This window comes from Ranitomeya imitator, chromosome 3 (assembly GCF_032444005.1).
Source record: "Ranitomeya imitator isolate aRanImi1 chromosome 3, aRanImi1.pri, whole genome shotgun sequence".
NCBI lineage: Eukaryota > Metazoa > Chordata > Amphibia > Anura > Dendrobatidae > Ranitomeya > Ranitomeya imitator.
Window position 1 is genome coordinate 549,788,685 of NC_091284.1, and position 24,078 is coordinate 549,812,762.

Sequence of the window (24,078 nt, forward strand, 5' to 3'; positions counted from 1 at the left end):
TATGCTCAGCCACAAGACCTTAGGACACCATGAAAGTTACTAAAAAAACACAACTTAAAACAATAGAAAGCATTTTTGTATGGATTGACTATCATTCTGGTCTCCAGTGACTATATATAAAATGTACAATAACCTGCTACTATTCTCCATGTGATGTTATGTTGTACTTACGCTGCACAGAGCAGTCTATGGCCACACACATCTCACACAGCCAATGATATCTTTCCATTTCTTCAGTTGTGATCCTTACGTGATCCATTAGGTCTCCAGTGTCATGTCAGACCCGGGATCTCTCTGCATTTTCCTCCTGCTCTACCTCACACAGCTTTCTATACTAATAAGACAAATACACACCCGCTCGTCATGTGAACTTTGTACCTCAAACAGAACAGTTCCAAACCATCTGTCTTCTGAAATTCACTTTTTGCTCCAGCAACTTTGTGTCTTACTGTAATTATCCTGAAAATAGTCCTTCCCACCCGTCCATTATTTACTTACAGTAGGTGTGTGCCATGAAAGGCTACTGAAGCATCAGGACTTCGGTAAAGAGGAGGCAAGGAGGCAGAAAATTCACTACTGTCCTCTCCTATCAGCCAGAAACAGTGACTGTGTGTCTAAAACCTGCTCAACAAGAATGTCATGGTCAACTATCAACCATACATAGGAGACTGTTCACATCATAAAAATCTTCTACAGCATTTACAGAGGGACAGATTGGCTGTCCATGCTGAATAGTCGAACTCTCTGGACTGTGAATTAAAAATCAGTCATAATATATATTTTTTGGAAAAATTTCAAGGGTGATTTGTATGTATGTATAATGAAATATTTATCCCAAGCATGCTCGTGTGCTGAGTGTCATCGAGTGACATGCAGATGTGGGGACTTGAAGATATTTTTCGAGCACACCAAAGTCACTCGGTTAGCACCTGAGCAAGCCCGGATAACACTGTATCAGAGCACGTTCGCTCATAAATATTGCACACCCTTTGGAATAAATAACTGAAATCAATCGCTTCTTATAACCATCAACAAGCTTCCTGTCTTTATGTATATGTACTCCCTAAACTTCCAGCAGAAAGTAATAACCAGAGTCTATACAGAAGTATGAGAAACAGAGCGGTTCAGCTACTCAATATTCAAAGTCCAATAATCGGCTTCTTGCAGAGAGTAAGCAACATACGCCGGTCCTCAACCTTGCATACACCAACACAAATATCACAGGTGTTTGCACCTCTACTCCCAGACAAGGAATGAGCAGCTAAGGCTACGTTCACATATGTGTTGTTGGGCGCAGCGTCGGCGACGCAACCAACAACACATATACACAACGCAGCGTTTTGTGACGCATGTGTTGTCATAAGATAGTAAAGATCAGGAAATTCGGCGCAGGGAAAACGCTACAAATAGCGTTGTCTGCACCCTGTCTTGTGCGTCAAAACGCATTACAACGCATACCAGCGCATGTCCATGCGCCCCCCCATGTTAAAGATAGAGGCGCATGACGCATGCGTCGGTATCCGTCGCCGACGCTGCGCCCAACAACGCAAATGTGAACGTAGCCTTAGCTGCCCTTTTAAAGGGAACCTGTCACCCTCAAAATCGAAGATAAGCTAACCCTCCAGCATCAGGGAATTATCTAGCACATTCTGTAATGCTGTAGATAAGCCCCCGATGTATACTGAAAGATGAGAAAGGGAGGTTATAGTATACTCACCCAGGGGCGATCCCGCTGCGGTGGGTGTCGCGGTCCGAGGCCTCCCATATTCTTACGATTACGTCTTCTTCTTGTCTTCATGCTGCGGCTCCGGCGTAGGCGTACTTTGTCTGCCTTGTTGAGAGCAGAGCAAAGTACTGCAGTGCGCAGGTGCCGGGCCTCTGACCTTTCCCAGCGTCTGCGCACTGCAGTACTTTGCTCTGCCCTTAATAGGGCAGACAAAGTATGCCTGTGCCGGCGCATGAAGACAAGAAGAGGAACAAACAAGAGGAGCCACTTATATAAATGCACACCACGAACCAATAAAATGATAATACTCAGAATATAAAGACAGGAATTTTTATTGACAAACCACAACTTCAAAAAACATAAAACATAATTAAAAACAGTAGTACATGAGAAACTTGGTCCATATATAGATGTTACATATAATATACAAATACCTATTATATAAACCTGCACACACTTATATATAATGGGAAACCAACCCTCTGGCTCATGGGACTAAAAGCACACAAAATAGGTAAGACCCAGATCCCTATAGCGCATGTGAACCCCTGATAACGGTGGATATGCGCCGGGGAGAGAAACAATGCCCTAGTTATGCCTTCCCCTGACGAAGCCCTTTCTGTAGGGCGATACACGTTGGGCCGTGTCTCTTGGTCCTCATTGGCCTGCACACGGGGACGGTGTTTCCTCCTCTCTCTCTCCATGTGGGTAATCCCATGCTTTTTTTGCCTTATCATGGGCATTGGCTCCACTTAGGTTACAAACCATGCTGGTATTTTATCCTCGGGTGTGGAATCCTTTTTGTTACTGAGTACACGCAGGTGGTTTGGCCCTGGATATCATAACTAGGTATTTGTATATTATATGTAACATCTATATATGGACCAAGTTTCTTATGTACTACTGTTTTTAATTATGTGTTATGTTTTTTGAAGTTGTGGTTTGTCAATAAAAATTCCTGTCTTTATATTCTGAGTATTATCATTTTATTGGTTCGTGGTGTGCATTTATATAAGTGGCTCCTCTTGTTTGTTCAGCTTCATGGTATTGGCCGCATTTTTGCACCCCGATTAGTATTTAGTATTTTGTATTGTTGGTAGTGCGCTCTTTGTGTCTATTTTGCCTGAAGACAAGAAGAGGACGTCATCGTAAGAAGATGGGAGGCCCCGGACCGGACCGCGATGCCCACCGCAGCAGGACCGCCCCTGGGTGAGTATAATCTAACCTCTTTTTCTCATCTTTCAGGATCCATCAGGGGCTTATTTACAGCATTCCAGAATGCTGTAGATAAGCCCTGATGCTGGTGGGCTTAGCTCACCTTCGATTTTGGGGGTGACAGGTTCCCTTTACTTCCTGCATGAAAAAGTGAGGCCTGCAACTCTATATATATTTGTGTGAAAAAGTGTTTTCCTCCCCCAAACAAATTGAAATAATAAACAATGATAACAATGACAACACAAGTAAAGATAACACAAGCAAACAATTACAGTGGGGCAAAAAAGTATTTAGTCAGTCAGCAATAGTGCAAGTTCCACCACTTAAAAAGATGAGAGGCGTCTGTAATTTACATCACAGGTAGACCTCAATTTTGGGAGACAAACTGAGAAAAAAAAATCCAGAAAATCACATTGTCTGTTTTTTTAACATTTTATTTGCATATTATGGTGGAAAATAAGTATTTGGTCAGAAACAACATTTCATCTCAATACTTTGTAATATATCCTTTGTTGGCAATGACAGAGGTCAAACGTTTTCTGTAAGTCTTCACAAGGTTGCCACACACTGTTGTTGGTATGTTGGCCCATTCCTCCATGCAGATCTCCTCTAGAGCAGTGATGTTTTTGGCTTTTCGCTTGGCAACACGGACTTTCAACTCCCTCCAAAGGTTTTCTATAGGGTTGAGATCTGGAGACTGGCTAGGCCACTCCAGGACCTTGAAATGTTTCTTACGATGCCACTCCTTCGTTGCCCTGGCGGTGTGCTTTGGATCATTGTCATGTTGAAAGACCCAGCCACGTTTCATCTTCAATGCCCTTGCTGATGGAAGGAGGTTTGCACTCAAAATCTCACGATACATGGCCCCATTCATTCTTTCATGTACCCGGATCAGTCTTCCTGGCCCCTTTGCAGAGAAACAGCCCCAAAGCATGATGTTTCCACCACCATGCTTTACAGTAGGTATGGTGTTTGATGGATGCAACTCAGTATTCTTTTTCCTCCAAACACAACAAGTTGTGTTTCTACCAAACAGTTCCAGTTTGGTTTCATCAGACCATAGGACATTCTCCCAAAACTCCTCTGGATCATCCAAATGCTCTCTAGCAAACTTCAGACGGGCCCGGACATGTACTGGCTTAAGCAGTGGGACACGTCTGGCACTGCAGCATCTGAGTCCATGGTGGCGTAGTGTGTTACTTATGGTAGGCCTTGTTACATTGGTCCCAGCTCTCTGCAGTTCATTCACTAGGTCCCCCCGCGTGGTTCTGGGATTTTTGCTCACCGTTCTTGTGATCATTTTGACTCCACGGGGTGGGATTTTGCGTGGAGCCCCAGATCGAGGGAGATTATCAGTGGTCTTGTATGTCTTCCATTTTCTAATTATTGCTCCCACTGTTGATTTCTTCACTCCAAGCTGGTTGGCTATTGCAGATTCAGTCTTCCCAGCCTGGTGCAGGGCTATAATTTTGTTTCTGGTGTCCTTTGACAGCTCTTTGGTCTTCACCATAGTGGAGTTTGGAGTCAGACTGTTTGAGGGTGTGCACAGGTGTCTTTTTATACTGATAACAAGTTTAAACAGGTGCCATTACTACAGGTAATGAGTGGAGGAAAGAGGAGACTCTTAAAGAAGAAGTTACAGGTCTGTGAGAGCCAGAAACCTTGATTGTTTGTTTCTGACCAAATACTTATTTTCCACCATAATATGCAAATAAAATGTTAAAAAAACAGACAATGTGATTTTCTGGATTTTTTTTTCTCAGTTTGTCTCCCATAGTTGAGGTCTACCTTTGATGTAAATTACAGACGCCTCTCATCTTTTTAAGTGGTGGAACTTGCACTATTGCTGACTGACTAAATACTTTTTTGCCCCACTGTATATATATATCACATGGTCATAAGTATTCAGACCCTTTGCTCTGACACTCATATTTAAGGAGTCTGCATACTTTCCGTACCCACTGTATATACATATACACACATATATATATATATATACATATATATATATACATATACACACACACACACACACATACATACTGTATATATTTATATGTATACACATGTATCTAGATAGATACACATCATTGTATAAAAGTTTTAGGCCTATGTGGAACAAAATGCTGAAAAGCAAGAATGGTTTCAAAAATAGAAATGTTAAAGGTTTATTTTTTTATCAATTACCAAAATGCAAAGTAGGGTCAATCAAGCAACTCCCTGATGGAGCTGTAAGATGATAAGTTTCTGACTGTATCACTCAGCATTGGGAATACCAAGAACTTTTTACTGGAACCTGGTCCCGACATGTACAGCACATATGGCGTCTGGATATCCTTCTAATGGTTTCCCTTATATCTTTTTACTTTGCATGTTCATTATTATATGATCTGTTAACATATTGAATTGATATATTTGACTTTTTTGTTCTGTTAAAACATGAAATTCAATATATTCGAAAGAGAGAAAACCAAGAAATGGGCAAAATTGAGAACTGTAGATGCAGTGGTAGGCCAAGAAACTTCGTGTAGTAGATGAAAGACACATCATGGTTACTTCCTTTAGAAATCGGAAGAAAACAGCAGGGTACATATTAATGAAGAAATTATACTATAGATGAGGAGTCTGCATGTGTGCCTTGTATCTTTCAGTAAAATTAGTGTTGACTGAGCAGTGAACTGCTTGAGTGATCGGTAAACGAATCCAGTGCCTCGGACGTTCTTGACTCGGGTAGCAAGCATAATGGAAGTCAATGGCAAACTAGAGCATTTTTCCCAAGGAAAAAAATCTCTTTTTCTCTGATCATGTAAGGGAATCTGAGCACTCGAGCACCATGTGATACTCGCCACTGGCAGGTACTCGATCAAGCACTTTGATGCTCGATCATGTATTGAGCAGTGCCGAACACAAGTCGCTAGAAATTATCCTTTCGGCTTAACATCTTTTCAGTTAGACTGGGGACATGACCATCAGAGGCTATATCATAGCAATATATGATGATCTACTCATTAGGATTAGGTGCAAATTGATTTTTTTTGACTTTCTATCATTAAACCTATTTGCTATTCATACGTTTAGTGTTTTAAACAAGTATGCAATTTGCATACTTGCAGTCACATTTCAGTTAGAGATATCCATATGTTTGGGTGGCATGTGACTACATGTATGCAAATCACATATTTGTTGTCACTCTCAACAATGGATAATCCTGACAGCACACCATGTACGCGCTGTGACGAATCACAAGTCTGCAATCTCATTTGCACATGGAAACATGAGAACCAATGGAATAAAACTGAAAGGGAGAAGATACAGATTAGATATTAGAAAAAACTTTTGACAGTGAGGGTGGTCAATGAATGGAACAGGCATCCACGAGAGATTGTGAATTCTCCTTCAATGGAAGTCTTCAAACAAAGTTTGGTCAAACATCTTTCTGAGATGGTTTAGTGAATCCTGAGTGGCGTTGAGCAGGGGGTTGGACACGATGATCCTTGGGGTTCCTTCAAACTAACATTCTATGATTCTATAGTATAACTACAGACTTGAACTCCAAACCTACACAGCCCATTTAAAAACAGTAGCTAAAATTCCTCCAGTACAATGTGAAAGATTGAAAAAGTCATATAGAAAATTATTTCATGGTATTTGTCATGAATTACAGGGGGGATCTATTTGTTTAACCCACTGCTGCCACCAATAGGTCATGAAATGGGGGTGTTTGGTTTCCCCAGTTCTTTCTTCAGGTATTTATTTATAGCCCACTTCCCAGTTCCGGTTTGGAACTTGCAGCTCTCTGGGGCCCCCTCACCCTCAGGTCAGTCAGGGAACTGCACCTAGGATAGTTAGTCACCAGAAAGGCTGCTCGGTCGTGTACTGGCTATTGGGCATGTTGCCATGAGGGTGATCTACCTATTCCCCGCCGCAGCCGGGCAGTACTCTTATAAACCCCTTTCCATCACTGCCAGCTATACCCAACAAGCTCAGGATGTTCTGCTGCCACCAGCTCCTATTCCTATGATTAATAGCGGGTCAGGAGTCAACCCAATCAGTAGTGTAATTTACTTCAGAGGATTTTGGAGGTACATTTTACAGCAAGGAAAACAAAGCTAGTAAATATTATAGCTTTTACTCCAAAAAGTTTAGGCAGTGTTTACAAAAAATATATAAAAAAAATATTACAAGATGAGACAATTATAGTATTAAAGATGAAAAAGCACTTAAAGGTCGCTCATATCATGGCTGGCCATGTGGCGGGGAAGGGCGATACATCCCAATGCATCAGTGCAGATTTGCAGAGCCTCTGTAAGCTGACTCCCTGGGCAAAAAACTCTCTCCTAAAATAAGGCTGAATCTCTTATACCCTCTGCTCGTGACATCACTGAGAGGCTAGATACTCCCCCTTTGGAAAGGTATGGAAAACCATCCACTAAACATAGCTCGTGGTATGAACTTCGTATAGTGACGATGGAACTACCATTCTTCCGAGCATGAACTGGCGTTAATTTGAGCCCAAACATGGAGTATCTGTGTGACCCGGTTAAGTAGTAATCCATTTCTCGCATTCTGCTGGAACGCAAAATTAGAAAATGCACTGGTGTGTAGCTCTATTGTTGCACATCCCAAAAATGTAAGATTCACACCTATAACACTACTTGGGGTTGAGCTATTCCATCTATTAAGTTTTTAAATGAACAAAAGAGCACGTTTCCACAACTGCCTTCCACCAGCTTAGGGCCATATACTACTCAGTGGGGGGCTGCTAGCACACTAATATCACGTGTAGTGAGGAGCTCGGAGGGGGGTCAAAAAGCCCCAGCGTGTGTCTGTACACAGACCTAATGGATGTAGCAGAGCTCAGTGTGTGTGATAATATAGAATCAAATATGTCATATTTCTTGACAGTATTGCTGCTAATGTTGATTCTACAAGCTATTGGTTCATGGGATGTATTTAATTTTTCACACACTTTTGTACATTTTATCCTAGTTTTGTTAAATAGGTAATGATGGAGCAATTTGTCTTGTGCGGTTGTTGTTCATTTGAGGTTGCATTTACCTAAGTTTAAGACTTTCTAAGGACCATATCTTTTTTATTATGTCATAATTCATAATGCCTTAGAAGTCAAAAGAGGGTGAACTTGTTTTTTTTTCTCATGACTGTACAACCCCCGGCAAAATTATGGAATCACCACATTTTTTGTTCTTGATTTCTTTTAGTGTTTCTTAAAGCCAGAAAGTTGCCATTTGAAATGACTTTAGTTGTGTACCATGTCTGTGATCTGCTTTTTTCCTACAAAATTAAACAACTGAATGAACATCCTCCAAGGCCAGCGATTCCATAATTTTTGCCAGGGGCTGTATATAAGGGTGCTTTTGACCCCTTTGATTATGAAGACTTAATCTTTTAAGTGAGAGGTCAATGAAAAAGAAAATGAATCCACTCCTGCCTGGACTACTGTAACGCTCTATTAATTGGCCTCCCCGTTACTCGACTTTCCCTTCTCCAGTTCATCCTTAATGCAGCAGCCAGGGTCATCTACCTGGCTAATCGGTATTCAGATGCAGCAGCTCTTCGCCAGTCATTACACTGGCAGCCCATTCATTACAGGATCCAATTCAAAGTACTTGCTCTCGCCCACAAAGCTCTCCACAATGCGGCACCCCCTTACATCTCCGCCTTCATTTCTGTCTATCGGCCTAACCGACTGTTGCGCTCTGCAGTGCAAACGACTTTCGACTAACCTCTGAGCTAATCCGTACCTCCCACTCCTGACTCAAAGACTTCTCCCGCGTTGCGCCAATCGTCTGGAATGCTCTACCCCAAGAAATTAGGACCATCCACAACTTGCACAGTTTTAGGCACTCCCTCAAAACACATTTGTTCAGAGCGGCCTATCACATTCCCTAATCAAAGTCATTATATGTGGAAGTGTGCGTGTGTAGCCCATTCACTATCTCCACCTATCCCCCACCCCCTGAAGATGGCTGGACCATCGTTGTAAATTCATCATTGTAAATACACACCTGTACTTTGTATCTCCCCCACCTCATTGTAGATTGTAAGCTCTCACAAGCAGGGTTGTTTTATTTTGCTTTATTCATATTATTGTTAACGCTTTTACTTATGACAGTTGTGTTTGATATTAACTGTAAAGCGCTGTGGAATATGTGGGGGCTATATAAAGATTATTATTATTAATGGGACCCTGTTGGGACCCTGTGACTTCTCCTTCTTCCAGCACCGCCCAGATGACTTCAGGTTAGCGTTTCACATACAGCATGTGTCGATTGAATACTTCTTTTTCTCTCTCATATGAAAATAGATAGTTTACACAGGGGCATGTTTACAAAGATATTACCAAGCATTCTAGCATCCTGACTACAGTTTAAACACTAAACCTCTAGTGACAGCTTCACTTCAAACAATGGGGCTTCATTGTTAAAATATAATGAGAGTCAAGTGTCAAAGTTGCCCAGAGGGGCAGGAGTATTCGGATGTGCAATAACCTAGAATAGTTACAAAGTTACATGGTTTACTTGCTCTACATAGTTAGTAAAATGTTGCCAGTAGCTATGGCTACACAGTCGAGAGAGCTTGATCCAACTTCATTTGCCTGATATTTTTTGAGAAAGTTTGTCCTTCCAGATGATTGCACAGAGATGGCGACAGACTTAACGTCGCATTGGTACATTTTTTATATTGAAACAACGGACAATCAAAGGTAGAAACATTTTCGAGGCTACCTCAACGTACTTATAAGTATACATCCCATTTTCTCTAATCTGTAAACCCCGCGCAATTTTAGATCAGGGTGAAATAACACATGGAAATTAGAAGCTAATAATACATTCAGCATGTGGTCTAAAGTCCTAGGAGGAAACAAAAATTTGACATACTGCTGTTCTCATTTCAGTCCTTCGGTTTCTAACATACGTACTGAAAATCGTGCATGAAATCCAAATACTATTATAACGTTCCTGCTGAATTCAAAATATTTTAGCATAAGCCAATTCTCCTGAAGGTCTACAGTTTTATTCTGACTTGTCATTAAGTGGTTTACCAGGCTAAGACTGAGCATCTCTCTCTGCGGATACTAAAAAAAGTTCTGCAGACCGTACAGCAAATCTTCATCATTCTGTTGCCCTATAATTGGAAACCTAGAATATACTACGGTATATGTTTCCTGCTTTATAATAAGGTAAGGTAACTACAAAAGCTGGGAATCACAAGGTCCAATAGCTGCTAACTAGCAATGGTGAAGACCTTCATGTTATACAAGTTATATGCGTAATTAATCTAATAGTGATGTTCACAGTAGTATTAGGTCATAAGACCTAAGATCTGAAACAACAGTATACAATATGTCACTTCCATTCTGGCTGACAATAGGAGTTCAGGATTGTAGTCCATAAAAATTATCATTATACCTGCAATACAAATAGACCAAAGCAAGTGTTCTCCTAGCCAAGAACACAAGCTTTGAAGTAAAGGTGCAAATCCATCAATATTAAAAGAGTTCCTGGATATGCTACAGTATTCTTAAAAGACGAACAATGAAGGTTTTAGCTCACCAAAAGATGCTTGGTTGGAGTTCGTTCTCCACCCTCTCCTCGGAAGTAACCGGCGCATGGTAGAAGACATGCTGCGATGGAATTGTGTGACCCTGGATGAGAACCTAGGGCCATGACCTTCGCTCCTCTCTCTTAATCTATGCAATGACATGAGTGTTTTTTGGGGATTACAAGGTCATGCTATAATGGATTCAAAAGCTTTTAGGATGAATCTCTTCCCGAGTGCATAAGAAAACCTTCAATCTGATCAATTGAAGATGTAGAAAAATATTTTTATCATCTGTCATGCGAATTCATTCTCTACAGATTTCCACAAACTTAGAAAAGATGAGTGGTTTCATCTTCATTAGATGAATATATAAACAAATCCATTGTGAAGAGGATTCAGGTTTATGCAATCTTCAGTGTCCCAGATGTCTTCCTCATTCATGGCATTAAGGTGCTGGGTGGTGGTAACCCTATGAGAACAGTAGGTACCAGAGAACTTTAGGCACAGATCAAAGAGTCAGAAGTCCAGTATTCATCAGCTCCCCATTAGTGTAACACCATTGTTCCTCTCCTGTTAATGAAGGCTATAACACAATCGGAAAAAAAAAAATCTGAGGCAACAAAACCTCAGAGGTAACACTAAGTTACCTTAAACCTTTGCAGAAAGAAAGGCTTTTGCTCAGCCTGTAGATGTATTTTGCAAGATACTGTGAAAAGACAGAAGGGGGGAAGTAACTGTAAAAAAAAGTTCCCAAGGAGCCTCCAGAAAAGAGCTACGCCTGGAAGGAAGGGGGGGGGGAAATGATTCTCCCTGTGCTAAAACATCACAAGGAAGACAACTACTGCCCTGCTTTGTTTTAGGAGAGACAAAGGGGAAAATGACTGCTTCTGATTTACTTGGCAAGCGCAGCCATTTCCACTGTCCTGTGCAGCCATGCCCTGCACAATCAGGGGTCTAATTAAAAACAACATACTCTGCCAAGAGAGCGAGGCTGTAACCTGGCCGGTTGAATGAACTGGTTAACAGGTTTTCATTGAAGACACCTGCCTAATCCCTACAGAGCCTATTACAAGTGACACTGCATATCCTAGGTGATGGTTACAGAAATAGACCTGTTTATCCCATTAGCTGGTAGTGGAAAAAGACTGCAGTCACCTAGAATTAGGGGAAAAGTCATCAAGGATAATTGCACATATATGTGCTCTTATTAAGTGTGGGAGCTTACGAAGTGTGAGTATTTTGTAGCTCACAGCACCAGAACTTTCACAAGTTTCATATGTATTGATATACTGTTGAAGCTAAATGCTCGGGTTTGCTGCCAAGGGTAAAAAAAAAAAAAGGGAAAAACGTTCCTAATGTACTCAAAATGCAGCTATAATGAAAATATTCCATAACCTGGGTGACCCAGAAAGCCCTTTACAGGAAGACATTCCTCAGAACTGATGTCATGACTAGTGAGATAAATATACCATTTACTCTACATTTCATTGCAGTAGTATACACCCTGAACGTGAAAAAGCTGCAGGAGGTTGTTTGTGAAATTTGATTTAAATTGCCTTTTTAATATTATCAGGATCTGTGAATCACAAAATAAAGAACTGGAAGAAGTATAAGAGGTTCTGCAGCAGCTTATTGAGCGTTATTTGAGTCAGTGAATTTTCCACAATGCAACAAACCACAGCCGCTCAGCTCGCTCATAAAGAGCTTTTCTAATTAAATGGAGAATTTACAGTCGCTTGGAAATAATGTTTTGAGGTTCATCACATCATCAATGTCTAGACATTACTGGGAAAGGTCAAGATTTCATAATCACAGGCATTTAGTTAGGTATTGTTTAAGAAAAGGAGTCAGGGGAACATTAAAGGGGTTGTCCAGGACTTTTATACTGATGGCCTATCCTTAGAATAGGTCATCAATGTCTGATTGGTAGAGGTGCGACAGCTGCCACGTGCACAAAGTTGCACAGCTCCGTCAACGGAATAGTGTCCGTGGTCGCGTATTGCAGATCTACCCCCTATTCAATTATCTGCGTCCACTATGCACCCCCACTGGTCAGATATTGATGACCTATCCTAAGGTTATGCAGTCAAAATCCTCATTAATAGTGATTGTCTCATCATCTTATAAGGATAAAACTTCAAAAGAGTTTGTTAAAAATCCTCTACACTCTCAAGAACAAAGGAATTTTTAAAGGGAATCTGTCACCCCAAAATTTTCCTATAAAGTAAGGCCACCGGCATCAGGGGCTTATCTACAGCATTCTGAAATGCTGTAGATAAGCCCCCAATGTATCCTGAAAGAGAAGAAAAACAAATTATATTATACTCAGTCAGGGGCGATCCCGATGCGGTTCGGTCAGATGGCTGTCGCGGTCTGGGTCTGGCGTCTCCCATCTTCACATGATGACATCCTCTTCTTTTCTTCTTGCCGCGGCTGTTGCGCAGGCATACTTTATCTGCCCTGTTGAGGGCAGAGCAAAGTACTGCAGTGCGCAGGTGTTGGGCCTCTCTGACATTGTATGGCACCTGCGCACTGTAGTACTTTGCTCTGCCCTCAACGAGGCAGACAAAGTACGCCTGCGCAGGAGCGGTGGCAGGAAGAAAAGAAGAGGACGTCATGGTATGAAGATGGGAGGCGCTGGACCAGACCTGCGACGCCCATTGGACCCGAACTGCACCGGACCGCCCCCCAGGTGAGTATAATCTAACTTATTTTTCTTCTCTTTCAGGTTACATTGGGGGTTTATCTACAGCATTACAGAATGCTGTAGATAAGCCCCTGATGCCGGTGGCCTTACGTAGCTTATTGGCGAATTTTGGGGTGACAGATTCTCTTTAACTCTATAGTTTATGGCTTGTTGAGTAGGTTACCCTTCAGCCTTACAGTCTGTCTCCTAGACAAGGAGTGTAGTGCTTACAGCTATTTGCTATATAGTTTGTAAGCGCTGTTCTGAAATGGGTCAGGTCAATTAATCCAGCCGGTTTGATGGATGCGGCTAGCCTTCATGCCCCTGCGCTCCTCTGATTCTGCAGAGGGGGAGATGTTTCTGCTTGCAGCATTGAAGAGGACACAGTTTGGGTCAGCAATGCAACCATACAAAGCAAATCAAAGAAGAGAGGAAACTCCCCGACGCTTGCAAATGAGTAAATGGATCATATCCTTATCAGCCTTTCTGTATCATGCACTTATTAATGAGGACGAAATAAAGATTGGAATTTTATGATACCAACAGCTTTCTGCACATATCAATGCAACCATACCCCTGGGTCTGAGCTGTTAATCAATCAGGAGAGCACCAACCCCCTGGCAAGCCGCCCACAGGGAAGCAGTGTGCTTCAGAAGAATGAAGAAACGACAACCCCTTTAACTCGTCGAGCTTTAACTAAAGACACAAGTCATCTGTCACACAACAGCAAGCAATTTCATTAATTGAAAACTGATGCTGCAAAAAAAATAGAGGATGGTGGATTGTATGAATTTACTTGGCTGAAATCATCTGTCACTTCATTGGACAAAGGCCCAGGAAGTAAATTGAATAAAATGTCAGCGCTAACTCCTTATTTGCACTCTGAATAAGCAGGACACTCTCAACAACCCCCAGGAGAAAGAAGGAATGGAGAGAAATGCTGCTGACTTGCAAGGTAGAATTAAGAGACCGTAATTAATAGGATATATCAAAGCCTTTGTTTAAACAATGAGTTAATTAGATGGAGAAGAGCAGGAGCTTGGAGCAAGATCACTCCCTCAGTGTCTACATAGCAAAAAAGGTGAGCATCTTTGCAAATTACCCCCTATTAAAAATCCTCTCAAGAACAGATAGATGTTTAAATTTATAGCGTGCAGCTCATTGATTAGGTTGCTGACCCAAAGTTGTTCCAATGGCGAATCCATATCACTAGTGCTAACTCTAAAATTTCAGGAGTGCAAAAACCCTGACAAACCAGGAAGCCATGGAATGAAGGAGGTGTGCACCTGAAGATACAGCTTGAAAAAAAAAAACCTTTACATTAAGGGGACTTGAACATATGCCTCTTAATTTCCCTGTCATTCCAGAAATCACAGCTGTGACGAATTTTTCATTTATTCAGTGAAGAGACACCACACAGGCAAAACATGACTGCTTCCGCCAATCACTGATTTTAGCAGTCTTGCCCTGCAGGCATCACCAACATGGCCTGCAACAGTACCTGCAGACTCTCAGCTTTCAATTGAGGGTATTCACATCCTAATTGGAGTAATAATTTAGGAATTACAGCTCTCTAATATGTAGCTGCCTCTTTTTAATAGGGACCAAAAGCAATTCTCTAAAAAGTTCTTTAATGGGCTGCATGAACTAGTCCCTTGGTAATCTATCATCAGTTATGTAAGTAAAAAGTCTGGAGCTGATTTCAGTTGTGGCATTTGCAAACCGTTGCTGTGAACCCACAACATGCAGTTAAAAGAGCGCTCAATGGACAAGAAACAGAATCATTTGGCTGAAAAAAAGAAGAAATCCATCAGAGATAGCAGAAATGTTTGTACAGTCTGCAAAACAAAAAAGAGCGCACTGGTGAGCTTGGAAACTCAAAAAGGCCTGGACATCCATGGAAAACAGCAGTGGATGATTGCAGAAACCATTCCTTGGTGAAGAATAATCCCGTCACAACATCCATCCAAGTGAAGAACACTAACCAGAAAGTAAGCATTTCAGTATTTAAGTCTACTATAAAGACAAGACTTAATGAGAGCAAACACAAGAGGATTCAGCTCAAGATGCAAACCATTAATCAGCCTTAAAAAAAATAGAAAGGCCAGATTAGGTTTTGCCCCCAAAAATCTAAAGAAGCCAGCCCAGTTATGGAAAATAATTATTTTGATAGATGAAACCAAGATCAACATGTACCAGAGTGACGGGAACAAGAAAATTTTGGAACGGCTCATGATTCAAAGCACACACGTGATGGCATGCATGGCTTCCAATGGCGATGGGTCATTAGTGTTTATTGATGATGTGACTGAAGACAGAAGCAGCCGTCTGAATTGTGAACTGTACAGGACTATACTTGCTGCTCAGATTCAACCAAATGCAAATAGGTTAGTTGGATGGAGCATTTCAGTACAGATCAGGGTTGGACTGGGACAAAAAAGCAGCCCTGGCACAAAATAATTCCCAGCCCACATACAAAGATTGTCCTCACCCAAATTGTAGAACATTGACAGGTTGAGCTGACTTTTGCTTTACTTTATTACACCAATCAAATGTGTTAAGCAATCAATTTATCAATTTAAATATGTAAGCTGCTGTGGCCATAGGGTGAATAAACATCACTTCAACACAGATGACCATACTATTACCACACTGCAGAGTAGGCTAAAATACAGCACTGATCAGACAAACTAATGGGCAGAATATAGTAAATACTGGTATTCCCTATTAACCAGTTGAAGAGTTACTCTGTGATCCCTCAAGAAAATGTATGAGTAAGGCTGAATTCACACATCTGTGTGTCACGATCAGAGTACATACCGTTAGTCACAGAGTGGCCATGCGTTCTTTGACCTGAAGCTTACAACCTCATATTTACATATGAGTTTGTCAATTTCGGGTCAATATGCCTGCTGTCAGTCCCTGAATGATGGTTTGTGACACACAGATGTGTGAATTCAGCCTTAATTGAATACACTGTCACTATTCTTCGTGTGTATCTAGAATCTGGAAATGTCCTATTACCTCTCACTTTATAAGGCTGTGTAAGAACACATCTCATTGAGAAGGGGAATAGTCACGCCCAGTTGTCAGTTAGTTCTAGACTACACTATTTAAGTGCTACATATTGATTTTAACCACTGAGTGGCAGCTGAAATTTTCAAGCTTTCATGCCATTCAACAAATGGCTTTGCACAGCAGCTGTAGCTCCATAGGTGAAATCAGTTGTAATAGAAAAGTCTTCATGTAGGCCAGTCCTTTCAGGAGACATAACAGCGGAATCTGTCCACAGTGTAGATGCTCCAGAATTGTTATCTCAGAATCCACTCAAGTGAACGCCTTTAAGGGCCCATAGAGTCACTGGAAAGTGACAAACAAGTGTTTCTGTAAAACGTTCATTCCTTATTATCAGTTAATGTACACAGACCAGCAATCTCCTGATAACGACCAAAACTCATTGAGTGATCAGATCATTTATGCCAGCATAAAAATAAACTTGGTCGAAAGCACATGGCATCGCCAATATGATGTTGTATGGGGGACAGAACAATCAGTTTTATTAACCTGTCTACACAGGCCAGTAAGGGATGATTGATCAGTGCTTGTTAATGCCGACTAAATGGGCTTTGGTCAAACAAGTGATTTTTATTACAATCAAAAATATCGGTCTGAATTTCAACAATGTGTCAGTTTTTAACATTGGTATTTCAGCAGTAATTTTCTGCTATAAAAAAAACCCCCAAACATTACAAAGCTCCTCTTATCCAGTACAAAGTTAATTATGGGCAACACACGAACTGTACACTGATGTCATTTTGATATGATTTTCATATCTAACCCCGATGCCTTTCCAGCCATGTCTGTTATGTTTGCTAATGACAGGTGTTATGAAGGCAATCCAGAAACACAGTGTGCTTAGCGATCAGAGCGCACACAGTGATCTGACAAATACCCAAAAATACAAGAACGAGCTCTGAGACGTGGAAACTCTGTAGACTGCACACCTGATCCTATCCTAAACACAACTAAAAGCGGCTGTGGATTGCGCCTAACAACTACCTAGGCAACTCGGCACAGCCTAAGAAACTAGCTAGCCTGAAGATAGAAAAATAGGCCTGACTTGCCCCAGAGAAATTCCCCAAAGGAAAAGGCAGCCCCCCACATATAATGACTGTGAGTAAGATGAAAAGACAAAACGTAGGGATGAAATAGATTCAGCAAAGTGGGGCCCGATATTCTAGGACAGAGCGAGGACAGTAAAGCGAACTTTGCAGTCTACAAAAAACCCTAAAGCAAAACCACGCAAAGGGGGCAAAAAAAACCCACCGTGCCGAACTAACGGCACGGCGGTACACCCTTTGCGTCTCAGAGCTTCCAGCAAAACAAAAGACAAGCTGGACAGAAAAAAAAGCAACAAAAAAAGCAAAAAGCACTTAGCTATACAGAGCAGCAGGTCACAGGAACAATCAGGAGAAGCTCAGATCCAACACTGAAACATTGACAAGGAGCAAGGATAGCAGCATCAGGCGGAGTTAAGTAATGAAGCAGCTAACGAGCTCACCAGAACACCTGAGGGAGGAAGCTCAGAAGCTGCAGTACCACTTGTGACCACAGGAGTGAATTCAGCCACAGAATTCACAACAGTACCCCCCCCTTGAGGAGGGGTCACCGAACCCTCACCAGAGCCCCCAGGCCGACCAGGATGAGCCGCATGAAAGGCACGAACAAGATCGGAAGCATGAACATCAGAGGCAAAAACCCAGGAATTATCTTCCTGAGCATAACCCTTCCATTTAACCAGATACTGGAGTTTCCGTCTAGAAACACGAGAATCCAAAATCTTCTCCACAATATACTCCAATTCCCCCTCCACCAAAACCGGGGCAGGAGGCTCAACAGATGGAACCATAGGTGCCACGTATCTCCGCAACAACGACCTATGGAATACATTATGTATGGAAAAGGAGTCTGGGAGGGTCAAACGAAAAGACACAGGATTGAGAACCTCAGAAATCCTATACGGACCAATAAAACGAGGTTTAAATTTAGGAGAGGAAACCTTCATAGGAATATGACGAGAAGATAACCAAACCAGATCCCCAACACGAAGTCGGGGACCCACACGGCGTCTGCGATTAGCGAAAAGTTGAGCTTTCTCCTGGGACAAGATCAAATTGTCCACTACCTGAGTCCAGATCTGCTGCAACCTATCCACCACAGAATCCACACCAGGACAGTCCGAAGACTCAACCTGTCCTGAAGAGAAACGAGGATGGAACCCAGAATTGCAAAAAAATGGAGAAACCAAGGTAGCCGAGCTGGCCCGATTATTAAGGGCGAACTCAGCCAACGGCAAAAAGGACACCCAATCATCCTGGTCTGCAGAAACAAAACATCTCAGATATGTTTCCAAGGTCTGATTGGTTCGTTCGGTCTGGCCATTAGTCTGAGGATGGAAAGCCGAGGAAAAGGATAGGTCAATGCCCATCCTACCACAAAAGGCTCGCCAAAACCTTGAAACAAACTGGGAACCTCTGTCAGAAACAATATTCTCAGGAATGCCATGCAACCGAACCACATGCTGAAAGAACAAAGGTACCAAATCAGAGGAGGAAGGCAATTTAGCCAAGGGCACCAGATGGACCATTTTAGAAAAGCGATCACAGACCACCCAAATGACTGACATCTTTTGAGAAACGGGAAGGTCAGAAATGAAATCCATCGAAATATGTGTCCAAGGCCTCTTTGGGACCGGCAAGGGCAAAAGCAACCCACTGGCACGAGAACAGCAGGGCTTAGCCCTAGCACAAATCCCACAGGACTGCACAAAAATACGTACATCCCGTGACAGAGATGGCCACCAGAAGGATCTAGCCACTAACTCTCTGGTACCAAAGATTCCAGGATGACCAGCCAACACCGAACAATGAAGTTCAGAGATAAGTTTATTAGTCCACCTATCAGGGACGAACAGTTTCTCTGCTGGACAACGATCAGGTTTATTCGCCTGAAAGTTTTGCAGCACCCGCCGCAAATCAGGGGAGATGGCAGACACAATGACTCCTTCCTTGAGGATACCCGCTGGCTCAGATAAACCCGGAGAGTCGGGCACAAAACTCCTAGACAGAGCATCCGCCTTCACATTTTTAGAGCCCGGAAGGTACGAAATCACAAAGTCGAAGCGGGCAAAAAATAACGACCAACGGGCCTGTCTAGGATTCAAGCGCTTGGCAGACTCGAGATAAGTCAAGTTCTTATGATCAGTCAATACCACCACGCGATGCTTAGCTCCTTCAAGCCAATGACGCCACTCCTCGAATGCCCACTTCATGGCCAGCAACTCTCGATTGCCCACATCATAATTACGCTCAGCGGGCGAAAACTTCCTGGAAAAGAAAGCACATGGTTTCATCACTGAGCAATCAGAACCTCTCTGTGACAAAACCGCCCCTGCTCCAATCTCAGAAGCATCAACCTCGACCTGGAACGGAAGAGAAACATCTGGCTGACACAACACAGGGGCAGAACAAAAACGACGCTTCAACTCCTGAAAAGCTTCCACAGCAGCAGAAGACCAATTAACCAAATCAGCACCCTTCTTGGTCAAATCGGTCAATGGTTTGGCAATGCTAGAAAAATTACAGATGAAGCGACGATAAAAATTAGCAAAGCCCAGGAACTTTTGCAGACTTTTCAGAGATGTCGGCTGAATCCAATCCTGGATGGCTTGGACCTTAACTGGATCCATCTCGATAGTAGAAGGGGTAAAGATGAACCCCAAAAATGAAACTTTCTGCACACCGAAGAGACACTTTGATCCCTTCACAAACAAAGAGTTAGCACGCAGGACCTGAAAAACCATTCTGACCTGCTTCACATGAGACTCCCAATCATCTGAGAAGATCAAAATGTCATCCAAGTAAACAATCAGGAATTTATCCAGATACTCACGGAAGATGTCATGCATAAAAGACTGAAACACAGATGGAGCATTGGCAAGTCCGAACGGCATCACTAGATACTCAAAATGACCCTCGGGCGTATTGAATGCAGTTTTCCATTCATCTCCTTGCCTGATTCTCACCAGATTATACGCACCACGAAGATCTATCTTAGTGAACCAACTAGCCCCCTTAATCCGAGCAAACAAGTCAGATAACAATGGCAAGGGATACTGAAATTTAACAGTGATCTTATTAAGAAGGCGGTAATCAATACACGGTCTCAGCGAACCATCCTTCTTGGCTACAAAGAAGAACCCTGCTCCCAGTGGTGATGACGATGGGCGAATATGTCCCTTCTCCAGGGATTCCTTCACATAACTGCGCATAGCGGCGTGTTCGGGCACGGATAAATTAAATAATCGACCTTTAGGGAATTTACTACCAGGAATCAAATTGATAGCACAATCACAATCCCTATGCGGAGGTAGAGCATCGGACTTGGGCTCTTCAAATACATCCTGATAATCAGACAAGAACTCTGGGACCTCAGAAGGGGTGGATGACGAAATCGACAAAAATGGAACATCACCATGTACCCCCTGACAACCCCAGCTGGATACCGACATGGAATTCCAATCCAATACTGGATTATGGGTTTGTAGCCATGGCAACCCCAACACGACCACATCATGCAGATTATGCAACACCAGAAAGCGAATAACTTCCTGATGTGCAGGAGCCATGCACATGGTCAGCTGGGCCCAGTATTGAGGTTTATTCTTGGCCAAAGGTGTAGCATCAATTCCTCTCAATGGAATAGGACACCGCAAAGGCTCCAAGAAAAACCCACAACGTTTAGCATAATCCAAATCCATCAGATTCAGGGCAGCGCCCGAATCCACAAACGCCATGACAGAAAACGACGACAAAGAGCATATCAAGGTAATGGACAGAAGGAATTTGGACTGTACAGTACCAATGACGGCAGACCTAGCGGACCGCTTAGTGCACTTAGGACAATCAGAAATAGCATGAGTGGAATCACCACAGTAGAAACACAGACCATTCAGACGTCTGTATTCCTGCCGTTCAACTCTAGTCATAGTCCTATCGCACTGCATAGGCTCAGGTTTAACCTCAGGCAGTACCGCCAAATGGTGCACAGATTTACGCTCGCGCAAGCGTCGACCGATCTGAATGGCCAAAGACAAAGACTCATTCAAACCAGCAGGCATAGGAAATCCCACCATGACATCCTTAAGAGCCTCAGAGAGACCCTTTCTAAACAAAGCTGCCAGCGCAGATTCATTCCACTGAGTGAGTACTGACCATTTCCTAAATTTCTGACAATATACTTCTATATCATCCTGACCCTGGCACAAAGCCAGCAAATTTTTCTCAGCCTGATCCACTGAATTAGGCTCATCGTACAGCAATCCGAGCGCCAGGAAAAACGCATCGACACTACTCAATGCAGGGTCTCCTGGCGCAAGAGAAAATGCCCAGTCTTGAGGGTCGCCGCGCAAAAAAGAAATAATAATCAAAACCTGTTGAATAGGATTACCAGAAGAATGAGGTTTCAAGGCCAGAAATAGCTTACAATTATTTTTGAAACTTAGAAACTTAGTTCTATCTCCAAAAAACAAATCAGGAATAGGAATTCTTGGTTCTAACATAGATTTCTGATCAATAGTATCTTGAATTTTTTGTACATTTATAACGAGATTATCCATTGAAGAGCACAGACCCTGAATATCCATGTCCACACCTGTGTCCAGAATCACCCAAATGTCTAGGGGAAAAAAAAAAGTGAACACAGAGCAGAAAAAAAAAAAAATGATGTCAGAACTTTTTCTTTCCCTCTATTGAGAATCATTAGTTAGGCTCCTTGTACTGTTATGTTTGCTAATGACAGGTGTTATGAAGGCAATCCAGAAACACAGTGTGCTTAGCGATCAGAGCGCACACAGTGATCTGACAAATACCCAAAAATACAAGAACGAGCTCTGAGACGTGGAAACTCTGTAGACTGCACACCTGATCCTATCCTAAACACAACTAAAAGCGGCTGTGGATTGCGCCTAACAACTACCTAGGCAACTCGGCACAGCCTAAGAAACTAGCTAGCCTGAAGATAGAAAAATAGGCCTGACTTGCCCCAGAGAAATTCCCCAAAGGAAAAGGCAGCCCCCCACATATAATGACTGTGAGTAAGATGAAAAGACAAAACGTAGGGATGAAATAGATTCAGCAAAGTGGGGCCCGATATTCTAGGACAGAGCGAGGACAGTAAAGCGAACTTTGCAGTCTACAAAAAACCCTAAAGCAAAACCACGCAAAGGGGGCAAAAAAAACCCACCGTGCCGAACTAACGGCACGGCGGTACACCCTTTGCGTCTCAGAGCTTCCAGCAAAACAAAAGACAAGCTGGACAGAAAAAAAAGCAACAAAAAAAGCAAAAAGCACTTAGCTATACAGAGCAGCAGGTCACAGGAACAATCAGGAGAAGCTCAGATCCAACACTGAAACATTGACAAGGAGCAAGGATAGCAGCATCAGGCGGAGTTAAGTAATGAAGCAGCTAACGAGCTCACCAGAACACCTGAGGGAGGAAGCTCAGAAGCTGCAGTACCACTTGTGACCACAGGAGTGAATTCAGCCACAGAATTCACAACACATGTCTGCACTCGTGTTCCTTGGTCTCTTGTGTGGTTGTTAAGACATGTAGGCCCTGCACTTAATCAGCGCTGGTGTGACTGTCCCTGTCTTTTGACAAATTGAACATGACGTTCCAAGTCAGGGCTGCGACTACTCTCTTTCTTCCTCTTAATGTTTGATTTCTCCAAAAGCATGGGCAGGGACTTTCTCTAAGAAAGCAAATGCAACATCAACTGATTTTCACTATGGTATGGAAGGAATAAAAGAATCCACACATTCTATAAACCGAAAGATGGTGAGGGAAAACTTAGCTAATTTAAATTAATTTAAATCTCCTGGTCCAGACGAATTACATCCTAGATTACTGAAAGAGTTAGCAGAGGAAGATGCAGAACCACTAGCCAGGATCTTTGAAAATTTCCTGAGAACAGGAGAAGTCCCAAAAGATTGGATAAGGGCAAACACTGTCCCTATCTTCAAAAACGGAAAGTAGATGGAGCCAGAAAAATACAAGCCAGTGAGCCATACTTCTACACCAGGAAAGATTTTTGAATACATTATTAAAAAGTATGCATGCATGTAATTGGATAACAATACGGGAATTAACCAAAGTCAGCATGGGTTTGTGGAAAGCAAGTCATGCCAGAATAATCTAATTTCCTTCTATGATGGAATCACTGACTGGTTGGATCAGGGAAATGCGGTAGATATAATATATCTCGACTTCAGCAAAGCATTTGATAAAGTATCTCATACTATCCTTATTGAAAAAATGACCAAGTATGGGATTGACAAGGCTACGGTTATGTGTAATCAAAACTGGCTCAGTGATCGTACTCAAAGAGTGGTGATAAAAGGTTGCACATCCAATTGGAAGAATGTTTCATGTGGGGTACCACACGGCTCTGTCCTGGCCCCAGGATTGTTCAATAATTTTATAAATGTACTAGATAAGAGAACTGAAGGTAAACTAATCAAATTTAAAGACGATGCAAATGAGGGATAGATAACACTAGAAAAGACAGAGAAGGTTTTAGATAAGCTTGGAGAATGGGCAGTGACTAATAGAATTATATTTAACAGGGAGACATGCAAGATTTTACATCTAAGTAAGAAAAAACAAAACTTACATCTATATAATGCGAATTTTAGAACTAAGCAACAGCCTGTGTGAAAAAGATGGGTATACTAATAGATCACAGACTGCACAAGTCGACAGTGTGATGCAGCAGCAAAAAAGGCAAACACAGTCCTGGGATGTATTAATAGAATAGAGTCTATATCAC

General features: G+C 42.2%; 1 protein-coding gene across 4 annotated transcripts in view; it reads right to left on the minus strand.

Moving 5' to 3' along the window:
- The window catches only part of MCF2L (MCF.2 cell line derived transforming sequence like), a 398,998-nt gene that overhangs the window by 212,243 nt on the left and 162,677 nt on the right, over window positions 1–24,078 (minus strand). Inside the window, exon 1 of one of the 4 annotated variants that reach the window (XM_069757894.1) lies at window positions 172–272. The exons of the other annotated variants lie outside the window; for them this stretch is intronic. Coding sequence (XP_069613995.1) covers window positions 172–259 — 88 coding nt within the window. The 5' untranslated portion in view covers window positions 260–272. Of the gene's footprint in view, window positions 1–171; window positions 273–24,078 lie in introns of those variants that run through there. 4 annotated transcript variants of the gene reach the window in all.